This window comes from Chlorocebus sabaeus, chromosome 10 (genome assembly GCF_047675955.1).
Source record: "Chlorocebus sabaeus isolate Y175 chromosome 10, mChlSab1.0.hap1, whole genome shotgun sequence".
In the NCBI taxonomy this organism is placed as follows: domain Eukaryota; kingdom Metazoa; phylum Chordata; class Mammalia; order Primates; family Cercopithecidae; genus Chlorocebus; species Chlorocebus sabaeus.
The window spans coordinates 112,861,381-112,885,253 of record NC_132913.1 but is presented as its reverse complement, the minus strand read 5'-3'; the positions used below and the strand labels follow the sequence as shown (position 1 = coordinate 112,885,253).

Here is a 23,873-nt window from a genome sequence, read left to right as displayed (position 1 = left end):
TTGACACCTCTAAGCTGACTTTCTTTTAGAATTCTAAGTCACACTGAAATGGAATGACTTGGATAGACAGGGTCACTGCATTAATGACAAATCCACAAGCCGCATGGCATTCATTCCTAAAACCCAGTACCATCCTAATCTTTCATTCCCCTTCTTTAATGCAATCATATAACTGCACAGGCTTCATGTTTTCACCTCATTTCAAAATGCTCTCTTACATGCACCATCTCTCCTTGGAGACTTCTAATCTTGTAAGAAGTGATAGAATAGTTTCCCTTCCACTATAGACTCGGAAGCAAGAGCTTTTATTTTCTAGTCATCTGCGAAACTGATTGACTTCTTTAGAAAACTCATATGGTGTCAACTCAAACCAGAGTATCAAAAAGCCGTATTTTATTGTGTCTTTTGATAACGTCTGTTTATAATCATGAGAGCTTCTGATAGCTAGCCATTGGGAAGAATACTAGTCATAATATCTATCATTAAAAAGAATTGTTCATGATTAGAAACCAGACTAAGATGCTGTCATTAAAATATTCATGGAAGTGTTCTGCTACTTTGTTTCCTTTTCTCCTTTATTCTCCTTGTTTTGTGCCTGAGAGTTTCCACCTGAAGGGTATCTCTACACTACAGTGATGCCCTCATCTGACTTTGCAAGTTTTGTATTGACTATACTTTTTTCCAGTTGTATTTTTAGCTGACACTGTTGGCAATGGTGTGTAGTTGAATTACTCCCTGCCAGTTTTGTTTTTTTTTTTAATAGATCGGTTCACAGCGTCCTTGCCTATTGCTTATCTCTCCAGTTATCTGTCCTTTTTTGCTGTTGCTGGTAGTGTTCATTCAGACAGACATCATTCTTTCCTTTTACCTGTTTATTTCAGTCTAACCCTGTGAAAAAAATTCATCATGAGTCAGGAGAAATTCCTCATGGCATGTATTACTGGTATTGTGATTTGAGTGGCAGCCGACTGACACTTAGAGAACAATTTATCTACCTGAATTGGACTAGACATCACTAATGCACATGGCAGATTGATTGTACAGCTTTAGTGGATGTATTCTTTATTAATGAGATTCAGTATGATTTGCTAAAAAGCCTTTTACTGGGTAGTCATTTTCCTTCCCCCTTCACGATCTCTTTTTATCCCATTTAATCTGTTGAACCATATACCATGTTTTGAAAATGTGTTTCTTTCCTCTACTTTTATTTGAAATACCGAGACATTTTAAATAATTGCTGGCAAACTGAACGGAACAAACACAAAATAAAAGAAAAGAAATATTGGAATTGAAATGGATTATAAAAGACAGGAAACCAGAAAAAGAATTAAAATCCTAAAAAGTCATTTAAGTGAAATAAATGTAAAATTATGTGGAAAAGAAGAAGAAGGAAACCAAGAATAACATTTGACATTTGAAATAACTGATTTCTAGAAATGAAAGTATTTGTACTGATAGGGGTTGTACAGCGTCATGGGATTCCTTTCTAAAGAAAATATGCTATTTGTATTGATTTGCTGAAAGTTGTGAGTTGCTGAGGTTTGGGGACTTCAAATAGGCCCCAGCAAAAATCTAGAGAAAAACCATAAACTACACATCTCTTAACCCTTTGCTTCATTATCCAGAGGCCACTGGGCAGGAGAGAATAATTTGTCTTAACTCTGAGTTTTTTCTAAAACACCAGAAGATGACATAAGGTTGAACTATTTTAGATTCTAGTCTCACCCTGAACAAATATTCCCTCCTAAGTAATTTCCAACCTGGTAGAGGAGGAGGATAAAAAAGGAAGTGACTTCTCTACTCCTGAGAGAAGAGTCTTCATGTGCCCTGATTACTACAGATATTTCCCCATTATCTTTCTTTTTAAATTTCCCCATTACTGTTTATTTTTGTAAATCACAAAATGTCGTCTGTCCCCTAAGTAAAATAAAATGCTGAAAGAATAATGTTCTCCTAAAAATAACCTAGAAAACAATTTGCTTGACAAATGATTTTCAATCCTATTTTGTCACTTGTCTCAAAAACAAATACTGTTTAAATTGTATATACTGACAGGCATCTAAATAATTTTTAAAATTATATGTGACAGTCTAATAATAACAAGCAGCCTAGGTGGTTAAGAAGACTTCTCACTAGGTGCGATGACTCATGTCTGTAATCCTAAGAGTTTGGAAGCCTGGGGAGGGAGGATTGCTTGAGTCCGGGACTTCAAGGCCAGCCTGGGCAACATAGTGAGATCCCATCTCTACTATCAGCTGGGCATGGTGGTGCATGACTGTGGTCCTAGCTGCTTGGGAGGCTGAGGTGGGAGGATCACTTAAGCCTGGGAGGTTGAGGCTGCAGTGGGCCATGATTGCACCACTGCACTCCAGCCTGGGCAACAGAGGGAGATCCTGTCTCAAAAAAATTTTTACAGTAAATAAATAAAACAAGAATTCCTCTAGAAAAACATCCTAATAACTCAAATTTATCTGTGCCATTCTGATTCTCTCTGTAAAAGAGCTGGATATGTCAGGGTTACAATGACTGTATCAAGTACTATATGAAAAAATAAATACAAAAATTAGCTGGGTATGGTGGCATGCATGTGTAGTCTGAGCTACTCCAGAGGCTGAGGTGGAAGGACCACTTGAGCTTGGGAGGTAGAGGTTGCAGTGAGGCGAGATCACGCCACTGCACTCAGTCTGGGTGTCAGAGTGAGACCCTGTCTCAAAAACAAACAAACAAACAAAAAGTAAAGAAAAGGAAAAGAAAAAAGAACTCCTCTTTGCCTGTGCAAAAAACAGCTGTCGGTTATTGTTGGGCTGGCTTCCCCTAGCATCCTCAAACCAATATGAAACTGAAACCTACCAGTAGCATTTACCCTGCAATGTTGAATATACATTGCTCTTCAGAAAAGAAATCGAACTACAAAAAAATTTTAAAAATTATTTTAGGTTTTAGTTCTTGTAGACATAAAGTAGGCATTTTATCTTCATAATTCATTACTTCTTTCCCTCTTTAACTTTAGCCTAAATGTATGACATTTTCACCAAAACATTTATATTAATAGAGTAAAAATATAGCAGCTCATGTGCCAAGGAAAAAACCTTTCAGGGTAATTCCCTGAAAATATCTGGAAATTCATTAGCGAATTGCACTTAACAATATCACATGTTATGCCTGCTTATTTACTATTCCCTTGGAGAAGTCATTATCAGTGCACTGAGTGGGTTCAACACAATCTGATTTGACAAGTGTTTAATAACCTACTATGCACAAGAGACAGCTTCTCTGCTCTTGGAAGCTAGTTTAATAATTAAGACTAAACCTACCAATTATTGCATCCTTTTGAATCTATTCATATGCCAAAATTATCCTCGTGTAATTTTAACTATTTTAGGAGAAAGAACAAAATATGTGTACATGGATAAAATAAAACAAAATGATAAAGTAGAAAAGTCACAGTTGGGGGCTGGGTACATGTGTCATTTGCAAATGTCCAAAGCAAACAATCTTCCCGTGTATTGCTTTCTACTCTACAAGGAAGTGGAATCTTTGTAGACATGGTGCCATATGATGTTATTAAGATAGCCACGTTAAGTGATAAAGATGAAGGTAAAAATGATGACAGTAAAATAATAATGATAATAGTAGTAGTAATAATAATAGTAATACAAATACAATAATAGCAGCTACCAATTCTATAATAGGTTGGTTACCCCATTAGTGGCACCACAGGTTCTATCTTTTCTGTCTTTTAACAGCTCAACAAAATGAAGATTCTTATTTCCAATTCAAAAGGAATAAACAACTTTAAGAGTTAAGGAACTCATTATGAATCTCATTAAAGCTAGCCAGTGAAAGAAACTGATTCCACCTTGTAGTAAGGCACAAGGATTTTCCCACTATGTTCCCTTTCACCCATATACACAGCATTACTCCAAGTTTCATTCTTACAATGAGGTAATAACCTACAGGTTTATTGAAATACCCAAGAACAGAAAACATCCCCAGTTGTTTTCTATCTAGTTGAAAGCATCAACTAGTTATCTATGTATCCATCATTGCAAAAATGTCTGAAGTGAACATCACCAATGCTAATAACTGAATCTTCCCATTATCAGAGCATTTTTCCTTTTTGAAAATGTCAAGCATTCTGTAGGCCTACATCTGCCATTTACCTTCCTTCTTAGATTACAGGATTTGTGACTGTCATCTCTGCCCTAAACTGGAAAGCAGTCGAGTGTGTAGATCATATAGCTCTTAGAATCAGTGTCACCGATTGCATGGTTTCACTAACTGCACAAAAGGCAGAGACCTCTAGGCAATTGTTCATTTGTTCTGGTTAATCTGGGTGCTTGCCCTCCATTTGCTATTTAATGAGTGTAAAGTTTCAGTTTTGCAAGATGAATAAGTTCTAGAGATCTGTACCTGTGGTTAACAATACTGTATTATGCACTTAAAAATAGATCTCATGTGTGATGTTATTACACACATAAAATAGCAAAAACTTTCCTGAAACTTAAATGTGTATATGTATACAGTTTTTAGAGTTTTATAAAAGTATTTCAAAATTTTTGACTTTTCATAAGTATATTAAAAGTTTTATAAAAGTATTAACATTTCTGTGAAACTGTCAACCTCATATCTACAAATTATCAAAAACGAAACGTGAAATTCTAACAAATAGTAACAAATCATTGAAATCCTAATACACATTTCAAACATACTGTGTCTACAACTTTTCTCACCAAACCTGGTTATTCTGCCATCTTCCACATCTCAGTTAATGGAAACACCATGCTTTTAGCTTGCTCTCACACTTCCCATCCAATCTGTCACCAAATTCTGTCAACTCTACCTTCAGAATGTAACTACGATTCCATCACATCTCACCTCCTCCAGTGCTGCTGTGGTCCCAGCCACCATCTTCCCTCATCTCTATTGCTTTTACAGCCTCCTGACTGGTCTCCCTGCCCTGCCCTTACTGAGACGCGTCTCATCCCAATTTCACCCTGAGCTAAGCCAGCTTCCTGACAGTAACCTCCATGTCCTCACGAGATTGGACTCCATTGCTTCTGGCCTGATCTTCTAACCCCCACCTGCTCTGCCCTGTTCAAACCACAGTGATATCCTTCACGGACCTTCTATGTGCTAGGAATGCTCCCCATTATGACCTCTTCTCTCCACATTCCTTCTTCCTTAGAAATCTGTTTTTCCTGAGGTCTGCATGGCTTCTTTACTCACTTATTACTTCAGGTCTTTACTCAAATGTCACATCCTCAGTGAGTCTTTCCCTAAGCTTATTTTAAATTGCACTATCCCCATGCCCCTGATCCCTAATTCTCTTGTTTAGTTTTTTTTTTTTTTTTTTTCCCCACAGAATGTATTACATGTGCACTTACTCTGTATGTACTTGTTTCCTTTTTGTCTGCCCTCTCCACCTCTCAACCCTCTACCAGATTGTAACTCCGATGAGGACAAGCATGTTTTGGTATTTTGTTCACTATCTTATCCCAAGCACCTAGAGCAATGACTGACATATAATAGATGCCCAATATATGCTTAATGAAAAATTTAATACAGAAAAAAATAGCTATGCAATACATACAAACATCAACCTAATAGAAAATTAAGAAGTCTCCTTGGTAACGGCTCTCTTCATTCTTTGCTGAACCACTTCATTTTTTATTCAAACATCAGGATATGCCGAGTGGTATACTTAGCTCCAAATCAGAGATGAAAATGCAATTTACTAATTAAAATAATGGATTTTAAATACCGGTCTTTTTATTTTTTAAAACATCTTCCTTGTACATCTTATTGAAATTGATTTTCTTTTTCTTTCTTTTATAAAGTGATCTTTTTTTCTGCTTCCTAGCAGGCTAGCTATATTCACATTCCAGTATGGACATGAATATTCCCTTGTGTATTTCCAAATATGAGCATTATTGGGAATAACTTTTAACTAGAGGCATGTGTTTCAAGCATAGTTTCATTTTGAGGGGGAACTTGATTTTCCTTTTATCAATTCGTGATTAAAATTAATTTTAAGGTAACCCACACATATATAGTGAAGACATTTTCTTTAGGCGACCTCAAAGTTAGAAGCCTTGGAGCAATTTTATTAGCATGCTCAGGCTCTATTCTAGCAGTTTCATTTGTTACATTAGACACATTCTCTAGGAGACATTGCATTTTTAGCAGTTCAAAAAGTCCCCTGACTCACAGCCTTACTCCATAATAATTTCTTTTTCCTACGGGTTTTTTTTTTTTTTTGAAACATTTTACAAAGGCCATCTTTGGTTAAAGATATCTTCCAATAGCTAGAAGAATATAAAAAATAGTCCTCAACAGTAAACTATTGACAGTCAGTCTATAACCATCTCTCCATATTTAACATTACTTTTCAAAGAAAAATTACCTTAAATTCTCCAATGGGCTTCTGTTTAATCATTCAATTTGCCATGGTGTTGGATGTTTGGAAGGTCCACTCTTCACTGCAATTTCCTCTGTCAGAAGAGCTTAATTCTCATGCTGACTGAGTAGCTCACATGGGGCTGTTCTGAAAGGCCCCTCCTCTTGCCAACATCTGTCTATTTATTTCAGATATAGAACAGATACTGAGCTTCTTAAAATGTAAAATAAGTGCTACTTCTAGGATATAATTAAAGTCAAAACAACCAAAAGTATAAATAGCTCTTGAAAGGTACGTGAGAAGACTGAAGGAGGCTTACCCTAACAGGAGCCTTTAAAGGACCTTTTTTAAAAGTTGTCTCTACTCTGTCCTGGCAGGTGACTAGATGAAAATCCAAGGATTGTCTCTATTACTAATATAAGCATAATGTAAACTGTAAATTTATAAATTCTGAAGTTTGTATTAAGCATCTTGGGAATCTTGATGGCTCTAACTGAAAACAATAGGCAAGCAGGACAGACGCCATTTTGACTTGTATAAGGGGACTCCTTAGATTAACTTTCCCCATGAGCACTGAAAAAAGAAAAAAAAGAACACCTATCATAAATTAATGCATTTAGAATCATCCTTGCAGATTAAACATCCGGCTCAATAAAGAATTTTTCTGGTCTAATCATATGGTTTGAGGAATAAAAAACTTGCCCATGCATTTGATTTTTTTTAACCAAAATTACTCCCATATATGAATATCTTGTTTAGCTTTGAAGAAGAAAATCTGGATGCATGATTTTTACATAAAAACAAGCAAAGCAGCTTGTGGTCCCCTGAAATTATTAATAGAAAAGTGATTCAAATTAATCACAAACACAAGAGGAAGCTGAAATTAGAGAGGGTTATTAAGATACTGGCTGCTGTTTAATCTCACCCGTTATCAACACATTAACCTTGTTTTCTCTGCCTGAGCACTAAGTCCTACAGCAAAATTAGGTCAGAAATTCACATCAGATCAGATCAGCTGATTCATTCCAGCAAGACCCTGACATGCTACAGATTTGAGTTTAATTCTAGATAGGAGGATGGCTGAGGGCTTGTGTGTGTGTGTGTGTGTGTGTGTGTGTGTGTGTATGTTGCTCAAAGCATAGGTTAGTTACACAGTATTTCTGTGCTCCCTGTAGAGTATTCCTAAATGCTCTTAGGCAAGCTGGTGGAATATTTCTTAAAGTTGATGGTGTGTTTCCAAACCTTTGTTTAACCATGTTCACTCCACCTGTGCAATGGGGCTTAAACACTCCTTTTCATGTAGAAATAGGGTATCTCATTTTTCTACATGCCTCCAATTAAAACAAACCTAATAATATTAGCTACTCGTGACCAAAATAGCTATTCATGGTGCAATGAGTGGGTATATCATTCACAAAAATGCACTTCAATAGATGCTATTTCCACAAAGTCTACTGCCACAAATCATGGGTATGTTCCCAGAAGCCATTACTATCTAAAGAGGATTTATGTAACTGTTAACATTTCTCTAATAAGAGCTCTCTGTGTAATTATGTCTTTGGGTAAAGTAGTCATTTAAAATATTAACCAATTCAAAACTTGGATGTCATAACCATTTGCCTTTTGGGTAGCAATGTGTTAGTAAAGGAAAAACAAATATTTTCTTTAGATATATTAGATTTCTAATATATCTAAAACCAAATATTTTTGCTTTATTTTTCTTCATGGTCCAAAGGATGGACTTTAGTGGTTCTTTTTGAGTAACAGAAATAATGACTCTTTCAAATTTAGATAGCTTTCAAGTATATATAATAATATGCAATTGCATGTATTCTTTTAAAGGAGCTATAAGTAATCTAATTCCATTTCTGTCACTTTTAAAGAGGAAATATAACCTCATATAGATCCCTTGAGGGCATCCACAGGGAACGGAGACATTCCTAATCAGCCTAAGTAGTCCTTTGTGTCAGAACCACTTTGCTAAAGTCGAGAGCTGTCTTCCAGATTCACAATGTTTAGGAAAATTTAACTAATGTAGCATTTGTTTGATTAGAAAAAAGGAAATCCTACCCTTACCTATGAGAGATATGATGCTCAGAAAGACATGTACTGGGAACAGCTTTTCTTGTTGCTTTTAATTTAAAGGATGTTTCCTATATTGTTTTTAAAATACTATAGCTAATAGCAAAATGAGACAGTGCAAGAACCAGTTTCAGAGTTCAGAAAGAAAACTTTGTTTGAAGGGACTTTTTGTGCATTTGGCATATCAGATTATCTTTGGATTGCCTGTCCTTCTCAGGGGATATCGTCACTTGATGGCCTAAACTTGGTGGCCTGTAAATAGTCAGCTCCCAGGAAGGTGTTCACAGGTACACCCAGGTACTGCCTTAAGGGATGTTTGTGGCTAGACTCTGTTCTAGTCCGTCACTTGCCTTCTTCTCATTGGCTGGTTCCTGAACGTGTCAATGGTTCAATACACGACTACCCTTCCTGTTTCTTACCTTTTCTCTCAATCACATGATAAACTGGAATTTTGCAACCCATCTCAAGGGAACTCATTTGTGTGAAGCTATAGGTTTTGTGTATTTGTTTTCTTATAGGATTTTCATTAAAAAAGTAAATCTCATTTAACAGTGCCTGCACAAAACCATTAGGATTTAAAATAGCAGAAAAGATGAGCTACTAAAATAATTTTTCATTCTCCATTAACTTGTTTCCTTTAAGTCTTTTTCTCTTTTTCACCAAATGTTATTTGAAGCTGTTAGGAAAAACACTAAGAGCATCGCTTCTTATCTGATATTTTTTCACCCAGCCAGACTTTTGAGTAAAATCCCATTTGAGAAATGGAAGTGAAGGTACAAGAAAGTTAATAGTGACAAGGTGCTCAAGTTAGTTTAAAAATAAGGAATTGGGCTCAGAAAGCCTAAGTGACTTAGAACACTGAGAAAGTGATGAGGATATTCTTTTTCTAAGAGCTCAGTGTTTTAAGCTTCCCAGCATCAGCACAAAAGGCATTTCAGCACATATGTGATCCAGAAGGTCAATCATATGAAATCCTATTTCCATTTTTTAAGCAATCCTTGGCAGTCTGCACATTTCTGAAATTGCAACTGGCATATTTCACAGAGAATTATCATCAATGCCTTTTCAAGGTCAAACATGCCCCATCTTTAGATTTTCAGCATGTATATTCTATATACTAAACTGCGGTATATTTTTAAAAGGCATTCAGCAGATATGTTACATAATTTTAAGTAATTAGACTATGTTTATTAATGCCTCATTGATTTCCCTCTACTCAATGTAAATTGCATGCTAAAAATATTAAAACATGTGTTAGGCTTAGATGTTGGTCCTCTGTATCTTTCACCATCCCTGGAATCCCAAAATGCCAGTGTGACTAGCGACTTGCTATGGACTTTCTCAAAATACTAAAAACACATTTTTTTATTAAGAACGTGGCAGCAGTTCCAAAATTGTAGTTTGAGAAAAGAGTGAAAGACTGTTATACTTTTTAAATTGTCAGAATTCTGAGATATCCAGTCACCATATGAATGAAATAAAATTGAATGTGGACGTTACCATGAGTACTGAGACTAGATCATTTGAGATTCCACAGCCAGTCTATTATAAGGAGGTTAAAGACTTTAGCCTCCTCATCCTGTCCTATCATTATTTGTTTGGCCTGTTTCACTTTTCTCTCTCCAACTTCCTCTCTTACCTATCCAGATACTATCTCTGTCCTCACACCGTACGTGGGTCCTGATTTTGGATAAGGAAGACACCTGAGAAATCTCAACAACTAGAAAACTTTACTAGTATTCTGCCCCCTCCAGAGATATTCGTATTTTAAATTAAAATTCTAGAAAAACATGTTGGGGGAGGGAAAGTAGGAAAGAAAGGAAAATTCTAGTTAACAAGACACATACACATTTTTCAAACCCTAGTGCATGTGCTTACAGTGAGGACAGTAATAAAATAATGTTTGGGATATGATTGACCTCACCAGGTTTGGGGCATGGCCCACAAATGACTGTCTCCCATATGTGCACCTGGTCAGGGTTCCTGCTGCCATCTGAATGTCTACCTGTGATTGTCTTTGAGGTGAGGTCTGAGTGTGTCCTGATGGGAGTAATTCCTCTGTGCCTCCGCAGCACAGGCATGGAACAGGCTTCCATCTTGGTTTACTTTCCTAGCCCACTATTTTCCCACTAGAGCTTGTCCTAGACCCAAGGCTCCAGCTCTTCTCCACTTGGCAGCTTTAACTGTACTGAAGCTTTTGGAGAAACAGGGAGAAAGGACTGTTCTTTAATTCTACCTTTCTGTTTCTTTTTCTACTAGTTATTCTCAGCTGCTCTGATGGTTTTTCACAAATTTTATCTCCATAATTTGGCTCCTGATTTAGATCTATGTATTGACTTGAGACAACCAGGTTTGGGAACTTTTCATGCCAGTTTTTAGTCTTTCATTCATTCATGATATATTCATCCACATAACGTGGCATCTGTCCTCTTACCAGGGCTGAGCAGTCCGTGCTCCATCAAGAATGTCCTAGACGCCTCCCTTCCTACCTACCCAAGGACTCTCGACAGTAACTTTTCCCTTTCTCTAAGTCATCAATATTTCTCCTTCTGCAGTAATCATTCACACCCACATTTTAAATATGCTAATTTTCTCCCTTCTTACAGGAACAACATTTTTATTTAAAAAAAAAAAAAAGTTGGGTACGGTGGCTCACGCCTGTAATCCCAGCACTTTGGGAGGCTGAGGCAGGCGGATCGTGAGGTCAAGAGATCGAGACCATCTTGGCCAACATAGCAAAACCTCATCTCTACTAAAAATACAAAAACTAGCTAGGCATAGTGGTGCATGCCTGTAGTCCCAGCTACTCGGGAGGCTGAGGCAGGAGAATTGCTCGAACCTGGGAGGCAGAGGTTGCAGTTATAAATGATAATATAATATTATTATGGCATAATATAATATATATGTATAAATGATTTATTTATAAATAATAAACATATAATTTATAAATATATATTATTTATAAATAACATACATATTATTTATAAATTATAAATATTTATATGTAAATATAATACGTATGTTATTTATAAATAATTATTTATATTCTGTTCAAATCCTTTATTTTCATTCTCTTGTGAACACAATCCTATTCAGTTTTGTTCCTGGCCCTTCAATGAAGTTGTTCTTATTAATAATACAAATGTGGTAAAAAGCAATGGTCAGTTCTCAGGCTTCAACATATTTGATGTATTGGCCAAATGTCTCTCTCTTCTTTAATCGCTTTTGACACTTCACTCTAAGGCATCACACTCCTTTGTGGTTCTCCCCTCTCACTAACTGTTCTTACTGAATTCTTCCACAGTTCCTAGCATATGAGCAATCAGGTGCCTCCAGGGGGCAATCTTGGGTTCTTTTATCATCTCTATTTAAATTTAAGTCCTAGTTATCCTCATATCGGCTCATGATGGTGAAATCTATAGACTACAACTCTCATATTTGTACCTTCGGCTTGGAACTCTACCGTAGCTTCCAGATTCTTTACTCAACGGCCTCCATCACCTCCACTTGGACATTTAAAAGGCTTCATAAAATGGTCATACCAAAGCTGAGCTCCCGTCCCACCATCACTTACCCTAAACTTGCTCCCCTTTTAGTCTTTGCCATTGCATTAAATGGAAATATCCTTCTGCTAGCCTAGGCAGAAACAAAATAAAGTAGAAAACAACAACAGAACAAACCTGAGAGCCACCTCTAATTAATTTTTTTCTCTCTTGCTCAACTACTGCATCTCATCAATCAGAAAATTCAAATGGTGCCCATAAATTTATTATTTTATACCACCTTTACCGCTACCATCCCAGTGCAAACCAACATTATCTCTCAGCAGTTAGGACACAACAAAATGATGTACTTCTCTCTTTTGCTCTATTCTCAAGTAGGATTAAAATTTTATCTTCTGCTTATGGGGTGAGTAGACGTGAATGCCTCCAGATAATATGGGACTTCTTTGATTCAATGTGTGGTCTGAATTATCTTTACTTTTATGCTATTAACATAGTTCTGAAAACTATTGCTTTATCAGACTAGCAGGAATCAACTCAAAGTTCACATAAATGGATTACTTAGACCTCACTTACTATGTAATGACAGGGTTTTGCTGTGTCTCCATCTACCTAAACGCCTATTCCTAAGTCCCTTGGACTTTAGTCCTCTGGGGTTATGCCCCTTTTTGAACACTTGACAGTTAACCACCTAAAAATTAGCCATTTTTTTTGGCTTAATAACTATGAATCTTTAAGTAGAAACCTACTGAAGCTTGTTAATGAAATACAGAAGATAGTAGTACAGTGATAAGCACACTTTGGGTGTTCTGTAAAAGCTAATGGAGTGATCCAGAAAATAATTTTATTTATATGCTTACAGAAAAGGATTTATTATTGAGTTTTAATGCAAAGATTACAAACTTCAGACTTTAGAGTTTTGAAGTTACTTTCAAAAACACGTAGGTCATCCTTTGTATTTTGAATTTTAGAAAACTCAGACTCATAAAACTAAAGTTAAATTCTCACACACAAAAAAAGTCCATCAAAAATACTTCACAGAAGAAAAAAATGTCCTAAGAAGGCATTTATACACCCTAGAAAAGAATTGTGATACCAGTTAAAATTGGTTAGAAATCAAAATAACATAGTCCTCAACAATAAATTAATTGACTTTAAATATAAATACATGCAATTGTGAAAATGTTGATAAATTATGCAATTTTTATACCTGATAATATATTTTCATTTTAATAGTCCGGAGAAAAACGAGTTATCTTTTAAAACAATCTTGTACACCATTCCTTTCTATTTCTAGCTTTTTGCTTTCAAATCATCTCTCTCTCTCCATACAGTTATTTTTAATTAAATTATTGGAGTAGTGTGATCTTACCTAGCTTCTTTGAAAGCATGAATAATTCATTTTAAGATAATATTTTGGTTTTTTAAATATCATAGCGTTCAGAGATGATAAGCAAAAGTATTAACGCCTAGTTAGATGAAAAATCTCCCAATTAACCATCAAAATGTCTTTCATATTATTATTATTCAGTTATCAAGCTAATTGATATAGATTAAGTCCCTATATTCTGGATTTTTCACTTAGTGAGTGAACTTTATTGAAGAAACAGGATTCCATCTGACACAGGGTGTCTCCTTGTACCACCAGAACACACACACATGCAAACTGAAAACATTGTGACATTCTTTTTAAAAAATCAAAAGATATGCATTCCTCTTTTGGTGTCAGCACTCTAGGAAATGTAACCTCAATTTGGAAGGCTACCGTCTGGGGCTTATCAGCTAGTAGCTGGTAGGTTTTGCATCATAAAAGTAATTCCGTTTGAACAAACTTGTGGTACTTGGTACCAAACAAGAAATTTAACAGCCATAAAATTCTGCATAGGGAGAGCACACCGTGAGGATTCTACCTGCCTTCAGAGGCTCACATAAGTATAATTCTTGATGTGTCTTGGCCATAACCTAGAAAGACGATGAGCTCTATTTAAAGGTAAGAACTATAATCAAAAGCCATTAAAGGTAGGGATTTTCATCAAACTTGGGCTATTGAAAGGTTTGTGTTTTCCCTTGAGCCTTTGCCAAGAGGTTATTGAGCATAAGCTTTTGTTCAGAGGAAACTGAATTTTTCCCCATCCCGTCTGTAGCTGCATATGCACACACATAAGGAAATAACTGTTGTTAACTAAGGATGATATTGGCACGGTAGGTGATGTTTTTGTTATAGTTGAGGGTTCACTTTCATATACTCTCGCCAGATCTAACTGACTCTGAAAGACCTTTTCTGACCAAGCGACAACATCACAGCCTTAACAACCCTCATGGACTTTCTTGTGTGCACAAAACTTGAAATACTTTTATTTATATTTACCGTTTTATTGCTTCTTCTTGTCTTCGGCGTTTTTCATTCTTCTCTTTCAAATAGGCCAGGTTAGTTTCGTTTCTCAAGCGATCGTTCTCTCGCGCAATATCTGATGCATTCTGAATAACCAAGCCATCATAGGCCTTCATCCCCATATCCTCAATGTACTGGAGAAATGTGTCCAAAGGGTCTTCCTCGGGATTAGAACTCATCATCTTGGAGGATATCATGTAAAGAGGAACACTGCCTGCAGGGTGAGAACACATTTTACTTTTATCCAGGGTAGGGAAAAAAAGCAAGGTGCTGTTTATTATCCCTAACAACTCAAATCTCCAATGATTATGACCAAATCTGATTGGAGAAAATGTCTCACTAGAATAATTGCAGCCAGAATATTTGAAGTAAATGTTAAATAAGTGCTACCTGAGTAGCAAACCCTCTCTTAAAGTAGCAACACTAGCAGGACAAAGGCCAAAGGTCTTGAACTATAAGATGATGTGAAGGTGTAAATACTGTATGCAAAGTTAAACATTTGGTTTGCATAATTACAATAATAATTTTGTTTCTTAAAATATGTTTCTACACAAAGAAGATATATAAGATCCAAGCTTCATGTATTTCTGATTGCCATAAAGACTTTTCTGTTCAATTTCAAGGAAAATGATGTAATTATTTGGAAAGAACTTTTGTACATATATGTGCTTCCCTTAATTTTTGAAATTAAAATGTATGAATATGAACTATTTATGCAAAATATAGTAGTAGTAAAAGAAAAACACATTTCTAATATAACAGGTCTATAAAAGAATCCTTTTTAACTCTTCATTCCTCTCCATAATGGTCCTCCATAATGCCTTCATACTACAACTAACATGTCATAGATCACTAGGACCACATTAATCCTGACCAGTCTGGTAATTCAAGCATTGACAACTGTTGTCTCACTGTTACATGAAGTTTTAAAAACTTGAGCCTCAGAAAGGATTACTGAGAAACCAAAATTAAAACAAAACAAAACAAAAAAGCATAGGAATTTCAATTAGTATATATTACTCTCAACTGTAAAATGATGCTAGTATTAACTCCTACCTCCTGCTGATGTGAAGGTTAGGAGAGGTGAAGACTGTAAATAATTTTGAATAGAGTTAAACAATAGTAAGTATATAATACTATTAGCTAATATTATCATTAAAAAGTATGAACTGGCAGCAATAGTAACATCAAATGTATATGTGTGGTTAGATGGGTAGATGGACAGATGGATGGAACGAAGGCTTACTGTACTAATTGCATATTAATTGTGGTATAAGAAACTGGTATAATTGAATCAGATTAAAAAACCAAAAGCAAAGTCAATTAACAAGGGGGAAAAATTCTCCATTCAAAAGTTATCAATTCCCTTGCATGTTTTACTTTCTTTAAAAGACTTAGAAAGATATTTTTAAAATATCAGCCCAACTATTTGATGTAAAACTCCCAGACTTTCGCTTTTTCAATTACAAATAATTTTCATTCTGATTTTTTTACAGGTATAATCATGTTCCAAAATCTGGATAATAACTATGGAAATTTTACTTCTCATCAGACTTTATTAGCATTTCAGCTGCCAGTCAATCCATATTTGATTTGGAATCTATGCTGAATTTAAGGATTTTTCTCTCCTATGTAAGAAATTATTGAAACTGGAGTCTAGATAAGGTTGTTTGTTAACTCTTCATTTTTATGTTAAGTTTTTGTATGTTTTGTTTTATGTTAAGCTGTAATGGCTTAGCAAATGAAATGGCCTTTTAATTCCAACTATCTGGTGTAATTGAATTGTATTTTAATATCAGTCTGTCAGATTAGATGCTTATGTGATGGACATTAAGAATAGCAAATTAATGCTACAAATGATTGCAATTTGGGAAAAATACAAGAAAATGGTTCTCAGAGAGCTAAAGCATTGCCATTGTCAGGAATTCACTTCTACCAAGGACTTAAGCACTAGTCCTTACTAGTGCCTGGATAAAAAATGATCAGCATAACTTCACGATAATTAATTCTACCCAAGTTAAGCAAGCCAAGTCACTATTACAAGAATTCTAGAGATAATGCCTCCGGCTGGATGATGATCACTCCTTCCTGCCCTCTAGCAAAATTGTATATTTCCCAATTGAATAAGGCGTTATTACCCAAAGTTGTTTTTTTTTTTTCCCTTAAGTTTTCCTCCAACCAAAATGACACCAGAGATTCCTACACAGTTTATATATTCCAATATCAATAGGGCTACTTGTTTACCTCTGAAAACTAATTATCTTCCTAAGTAGTCTTTCAAATTGGCTGGAATTTAAATTATTTTTGTTCTGAGAAAATATTAAATAATATTATGAAGTATTTACACTATAGAAAGATGCATTTAAAAGAAAATGGAGATCAATTTTTTTGAGATGAAAATGAACCATCATATCTAGTAAAACTTCAAAGTAATGAAAATTGGATAAATGTTTGTACACATGCTCCTGCCACCTAATTCTAGAAAAGTGTTAAATTCCATGACCATTCATTTATTCGAGTATTTGTTGAGCACGTGTTATGAACAGTCCTCATGAAGGCAGAATTGTGTCCCTCTAGATGTCTTCATGGCAGTGTTAGAGCAAAATAAATAAATAATTGCACTACTTGTGACTAGTGTTGATTTAGGTGGACTTCACTAGTTAGTCATACACGTTTTATTTTCACTATTTTTAAGGGTGAGCAAGAAACATTGTTCGACGATTGTGTTTAGTCTCTGAAAATGAACACAGGCCCAATCAATGTTTAAACATCACACCTCTTTGTTTACTTGTCCACATGTAAAAAGTATAATAGTTTGTAATATTGAGGAGGCTGTGAGGCTGTCCTGAAGAGCATGGATAAGGAGGCTGGCAGAATGGCCTATAAGCCCCAGTGAAGGCACCTCTAGCTCTAAGACTTCGTACAAGTTAATTAACGTTTTTCAGCTACAATTTCCACGTTAAAAAAGTAGTGGTTGGAATAGACTCATGTTGTGAGTATTGAGTTAGAAATGCAAATTCCATAAATTCAACCATTATTAATAGTCATAACATTACTGCTAGTTTCACAATTCTTAAACATGGCTAGAATTATATTTAATAATAATATAACCCCTTGATACATGTAATTTTACTTTGAAACAAAGGTAAGTACAATGTTTATTGTAGTGCAACTTCCTTCAACATGCATTTGTAAATGGAGGCCAGGTTAGGAGTTCGTACATTCTTCCCCCAATCAAATATATATGGACAGCTCCACATAACCATTGTCCCCCATTGTCCACATCCAGAAAATAAAGAAAATAAAGAAACTGGGACATATGGACTATGAAGCTCATCCCATCTCTCAAACCCTAGATCTCCACCCTTCCAAGCCAGAAGTGTTTCTCAGGCAACTGAACTATGAGTAAATAGATTCATGGCCTCACTAAAGAAAAGACAACCTTATGTTCATTGTCTGCTTCATTACAACTGCTACCAATTCAAAGCAGTGAGAACCCACAGACAGGTACAACCATAAATCTCTTTGATTTTTTGAAATTTGTATTTACACCTAAGGTAGATATTGAATAGGGTATGTTGTAAACCACCAAAAAGTTGGCTGCATTTTGACTGTTGGATATTAAGTCAAGTTTATTTGTGGTCCTTAAATGACAATAAGGTATGCAAGAATTTTATAAAGGCTTGCCTCAAACATCTAATCCTATGTTGGCATCCTAGAAGACCGTATTTGTTAAGAGGCAAATGGCCCCTCTCCTCCAGGTAGCATCTTTAGCTCTGTCTCAGTAAGTAAGGGAGTCTGACTTACTGAACGACCATTAGCTGGTGCATGGGGTATTTGTGACAACAGAGTGGGTGAGACTAAGGTGGAACTCTGGCTTTTCTATAGGCATCCCTTTTAATTGAGTTCATCCCCTTTAATTGAGTTCATTGAGTCTGTTGCCATTTTTGCTCAAAACAAATTAGATATTTTAGCCCCTTCCCTGCTCCCTGAGCATTGGTTGAAAATGAGCATCTTTGGTCTTCATTTAGAAGACAGATGTATTCTCTTTGCAATGCACAATATTGATACAAGTAGTGCAACACTGTGTGTACATTCCTTGAAATTTGTGGCCAACATTTAAAATTTGTGTCAGGACCCTCCTGGGAAAGCACCTAAAATGACCGAGATCAGATTTCCTGTACAATCTACAGATACCTTCACATCCTCCCTTTCTCTGCCTTTCCTCCACTGTGGTATTCTGCATTCATAAAAGACTCTTTTTGTTTAAGTTTTTAGATTACTGTATCTAGAATCATAGCCATTCTAATGTAAGTTACAGATGTTGGCTTTCACACAGCTGTATGGTTAACTGTTCAGCTTTATTTTATTCTTTCACTTTGTTATTTACATCATGTTGACCACACCCTTCACAAAGATCACTTTGTATAATACTGTGACACTTCTCAAAATTTGAAATTTCATTCCACCCAGCTAAATTGCACCAAATTAAACTGATGGAATTCTTACCATAAATCAAATGCTAAGCATGTAACTGTTTATTGAGTTAACCATATTCTTGTTTTCTTTTGTGCAAGGCCATCATTATACTTTACCAATGCTGAACCTAGAGCTGAAGGTAACATTCCATTTCTTTACAATTGTTTCCACTGAAATAAAACTACCCATTATATACACATGTGGAGCATAAGCTAAGTATGGTATGTCCAAATGGAATTCATAGAAACATTAAAACATTTAAAAAACACCTCATTTTTTCTTTTTCTATAGTTTCCTGCTACTGCTTCCATCCAGAGAAGTCAAGAAGCTAAGACACTACGTGACCCTTAGTTCCGAAGCTTAAAAAAAGCAGCATTTTTGAGAAACATGTGTATGCAAAAGAATTGAACTAAGATTATAGATTTATGTGGGCTATTCCCATTGTAAATTAAGGTATCAGTTGTGTGTGGTCTCAATCTACCAGAGGGTATTTAATGTGGCACCAACTAATATCAAGATTGAGTTCCCCATGGTATAGAGGGTTTTTGATTAATTACAAGATATTGTTGAATCAATGGTGTACAAAGAGTAAGATAAATATTAGGCATGCCATCTTCCTTCTCATGCATGGTTAAGCATTTCTCTTCCCTTTGCTTCAGAACAAATTTCTTCATGAGTATAATTTCATACATTGCTATATCAAGCACTCTAACTCTATAAGGACTGGCTAGAATAGATATGTACACTGATTTGTCAGGCAGAGCCTTCCAATGGGCAATTTATCTCCATTTACCAAAAGCAGAGCTTTATAGGTACTAGTATCATCTGAGTAAGTTAGTCCAGTAGCCTTCATAGGCATCTTTTATTAAGGTATTTACCTGGAATCTGAAACTTTTATTTTCCAAGATATAAAGTTGTGACAACTCCGTTAACTTGGTTATTTGCCACATATACTAAGTGGTGGAGAGAGAAAAGACTCTGTCTTGGGAGAAAGTGGATTCCTAATCCTAATACCTGAAGCTCTATGAGAAGCTTCCTTAATTTTAGGCCACAGTTAATCCTACAAGATAATCTTATAGCTATAATAAGATAGTTTATTTTGTATGATTATTATAATGCTACTTGGGACCAGCCAGAAGAACACAATACATAGAATGGAATAAATATCCTGATTGAAACCTAAATATTTTACTTTTATTGTACTTCACATATGTGTTTTTATTTTATTTGAAGAGGGGAAAGTTTTCTAGTCTCCACCTTTATATATTTCTGAGCTCTTTAAACCACACCTGTCTCAATGCTGTGAGGAAGTTATTAGAATTTGAGTTACTAAGATTTGAGTTTCTTCCTACTCCAATCATTGCATCTTCTTTGAGGTAGACAATCCTATTTTTGTTTCCTCATATTATTGATCCAATAAAAGTTTCCCAAGGCAATTTCGACTAATTTTTGTTGTTTTTGTTCAGCAGGAGAAAAAGATCTTTTACAAGTTTTGCATGTACTCAAACCAATTTGAAAATACATTGTGTATGAAAATGTAAGTATTTAAATAATCAGGCTTCTGATACATATGTAAAATACATATGCAAATTAATATTTAAAATTTGCTGACTTCACATAGGACCAAATCATCAGGCTAGCCTGGTTATAACCCATAACACATGTAAACCATGTCAAATTTTTTCTGATAAAAATCTTATAATTTATCAAGCATTACTCCTATAATTTCACTTTGATTATGCTTGAAATCCTACTCCCTACCCCACAAATGGTCACACTCATTTTCTCATTCTCAGTGTCATCAAAATGCAGCTGTTCTGCCCAAAATGGGAAATGTTGAAGTTACAACCAAGAAAGCTTGCTAAAGTGACTACAAAGACACTGATTGCTTTTTTCTCAGAAAGCAGATTACTTTGCAGTGAGTTTTTTCCACGGTCTCTCTTCCCAAAATGAGTAAAATAGGCATAAATCGTGTTAATGCAGTAGCATCATGAATTGGTATCTCCCCCTCATCTTCCAGGTTGTCATGGTGCTGTATGCCCATGGTGTAAAGGGATTGTACATTTCCATTAATATTAGAGACTCATGCAAAATGCCAGTGGCTGAGATACTTTTTGGAGGCTTGGGCGAAATGGTTCCAGATGCTTACAAGGCATTATTTGCAAAGTAGATGTAGTCAGTCTAATAAATTGCTGACTGGAGCTACAGTGGGAACCATCTAATTGAATTGGGAGTCTATAATTTATTTATTTTTTTAAACAATAGCCAACCTTCTTGTGTCTAGGATTTTTACACTTCTCTTTCTAAACTTGACAGATGCTTCAAGTTCTCAGGCTTCTCCACTGTCCCTTGTGCAGTTGCAATATTTTTCTCTGGTCTGTTTCTACTAATTCTCTAAACTATCTGTGTCCTTCACATAGTCCCTTTCTTTGCTGAGTTGGCTCATGTATGTTGCACTTTCCATAGGAAAACAAAATAATTTCTGCATTTATGGACCACATTTTCTCGTTACTTTGTATAATTGGTGCTTGCTTGACAATACATAAAATAAATAGGAACATTGTCTAAAATGTGAAGAATTAGGAAGAGACTTAATTTTAACTCTTTCTCTATATTTGTTATTCCACACTACTTGGTTATAAATGTTTGAATGTTAAAATGACTAAAACTACATCATGTAACCTTTTCATTTGAATTTCATTATTTTTTGGCTATATTTAGAAAAAAATCAAATTCTATGGTACCAAAACAACTTTAGTATTTCCTAATGATAGTGAAAAATACTATTTTATGTAACAGTTTTTCCAGATATGAAATACCTACATGTCTTGTATTTAAAATATTGCTGAGTAGTTGGAAAAATTAGGATGGAGACACCTCAACAAAATAAGAACATGTCCCAAGTAAAACAAGTCCACCTAAAGTTTTACAGAAAATATTTATTGTGATGAGACTAATAAAATCTTTCTGACATTGAATAGTATTTAAAAATGTTTCTCAAAGTGTCTAATCAGTCAGGAAGAAGCAGTGTCAGCTTTGCTGTTTGTCTGGTAGTTTTGAATTTTGGGGGGTACTGTGTCTTTTTTTCCTGAGAATGTAAAATTGGGCTCTCACTGCTGACACAAATGTGCTAAGAGACTGTTGTAAAATATTTATGGTATAGAATAGCAGATAAATAGCTAGCATGCACAACTTGAATGCCAATTAATACCCTGGAAAACATTTTCAATGCTTTTAATAATTCAACATGGCTTATTTTACTAATGAAAATCTAGTTTAACCATTTCCATGGTAATGTAACTAAGTGGGTAAGGGAGTAAAAATAGCCTCAGGCTCACTAAAGCCCTGGATGCCTTCACTGTGGCTTTATTTCTGCTCCACCTAATAAGGCATGCAAACTTCAGCATTAAGTATCCCTAACTAAAATCCATTCCATTTTACCACTAGATTGCTTGATCTATTTAGTGCTGGATTCAATTAGCATGCTTAGAGAATCTGAAAAATGAGATACATACCAAAATTTAAGTCCCCAGGGAGAGCTAAGTGCAATAACCAGAAGGTGACTTGTGTCTGTCAGAGCCCCCTCTCACGGTTGATCTCAGGGCAGTTCTGTAGGAGTAATCCAGCACCATAAGAGATAGACTTGTAGTTCAGCTCAGTGTTTCTTCAATTAAAGTGCATTGTGTCAGGATGGGAAAAGTGTCGACTCCGAGATTCTTCATCACTAGATCAGAGCATTCTCGATGTCCTTCCTATCAGATAAAATGGCCTTTAAAGTTTGCTAGGAAGATGCAGTGGCAGAAGACAGGTGCTTGCTTCCTTAAATCGACATTCGGAGAAAAGAGGGCATAGCTAATGGGTGGGGATGAACACACAACCCCTCTCCTTCCAGGTCCAGCAGGGAAGAAATTGAATGATTTTACCCACTTTGCTACACAGATGATTACAAGACCCGAAGCAATCACCAAGCTGACTAAGGTACCTCATTTGATTATATTCTGCGAAGACAAAAATAAATGAAAACAAAAAATCAGAAACATCCTTTCTAAATGTCTCCTTTCAGCCAAAAAGATGCTCTTTCTCATTGCCACTTACATACAGAAGGTTTGGAGCAGCCCAGCTTGTGGCATAGTCCCTCCCCCGTGACAACCAGCTCTCTCTCTCTCATTCTCTCTCCCTCCACTCCCTCCCTCCCTCCCTGCCCCTGACTCCCTCCCTTCCTGCTTCTCTTTCTCCTCTCCAGCTGCCTTAGTCTGTTGAAGCTGCTGCTGATTAATCAGGGATTCTGAAACAAAGAACCTACCTTCTGAAATAAGCAGTAATCTTTCTTCTCTGTTTCTGCAATCCGTCTGCATTGAACGGCAAGGCTGCCAGCGTTCTAGCACCTTGGATAGTTCCTGCTCACTAGGCCCATTGGAAAAGGGAGAAGAAGCAACTGAAGAAATTGCAAGAAACCGGAAAGCGGCATCGTTCTAGTTTGGATTTCGGCTCCCTGGGGGCTCCCATCCTCATTAAAGGCCTCACATCTAGGCAACAGAACCTCTCTCTTTTATCTAACTGAGCTGAAGTCTGATTAGTAAATAATAAAAGGAAAAGAGGGTAAAGAAACACCCTTCATTTATATTCACTATAGCACTAATTCAGTCTTTATGGAGAGGAAAAATATAAATCCATTGAAAACAAATGTTCTTACTACAGAGAATGGTTAAGTTATAAGCATTTCATCCCTGGTGTGGCTAATGAAAATGAGCAACAACTTAAATGGAACATCTAGATCTCAGTTTGATACCTTTATTTGATATCAATTTTGCCTCCACCCTCCCTGCACAGCCGAGCCATGCACACAATTACTGCTGACGTACTTCAGGCTGCTGCTTGGGGAGAGAGGGGAGGAGCCTTTTAACCTCATCAAAACAGCTTCATGCCACCTGCTCCCATGGCATGAGAACAAAACTAGCCCACTTAGAAAGAACATGCACAGTACACACGTGTGTGGAACAAAGGTCTCACTCAGACT

General features: G+C 35.9%; 1 protein-coding gene across 1 annotated transcript in view; it reads right to left on the bottom strand.

Moving 5' to 3' along the window:
- The window catches only part of NYAP2 (neuronal tyrosine-phosphorylated phosphoinositide-3-kinase adaptor 2), a 293,051-nt gene extending 269,234 nt beyond the window's left edge, over nt 1-23,817 (bottom strand). The window contains 3 exon segments of the mRNA XM_007966466.3: nt 14,354-14,591; nt 22,372-22,854; nt 23,160-23,817. Of these exon segments, the coding sequence (XP_007964657.1) occupies nt 14,354-14,574 (221 nt within the window). The 5' untranslated portion in view covers nt 14,575-14,591; nt 22,372-22,854; nt 23,160-23,817.
- Nucleotides 23,818-23,873: the final 56 nt, after the last annotated feature.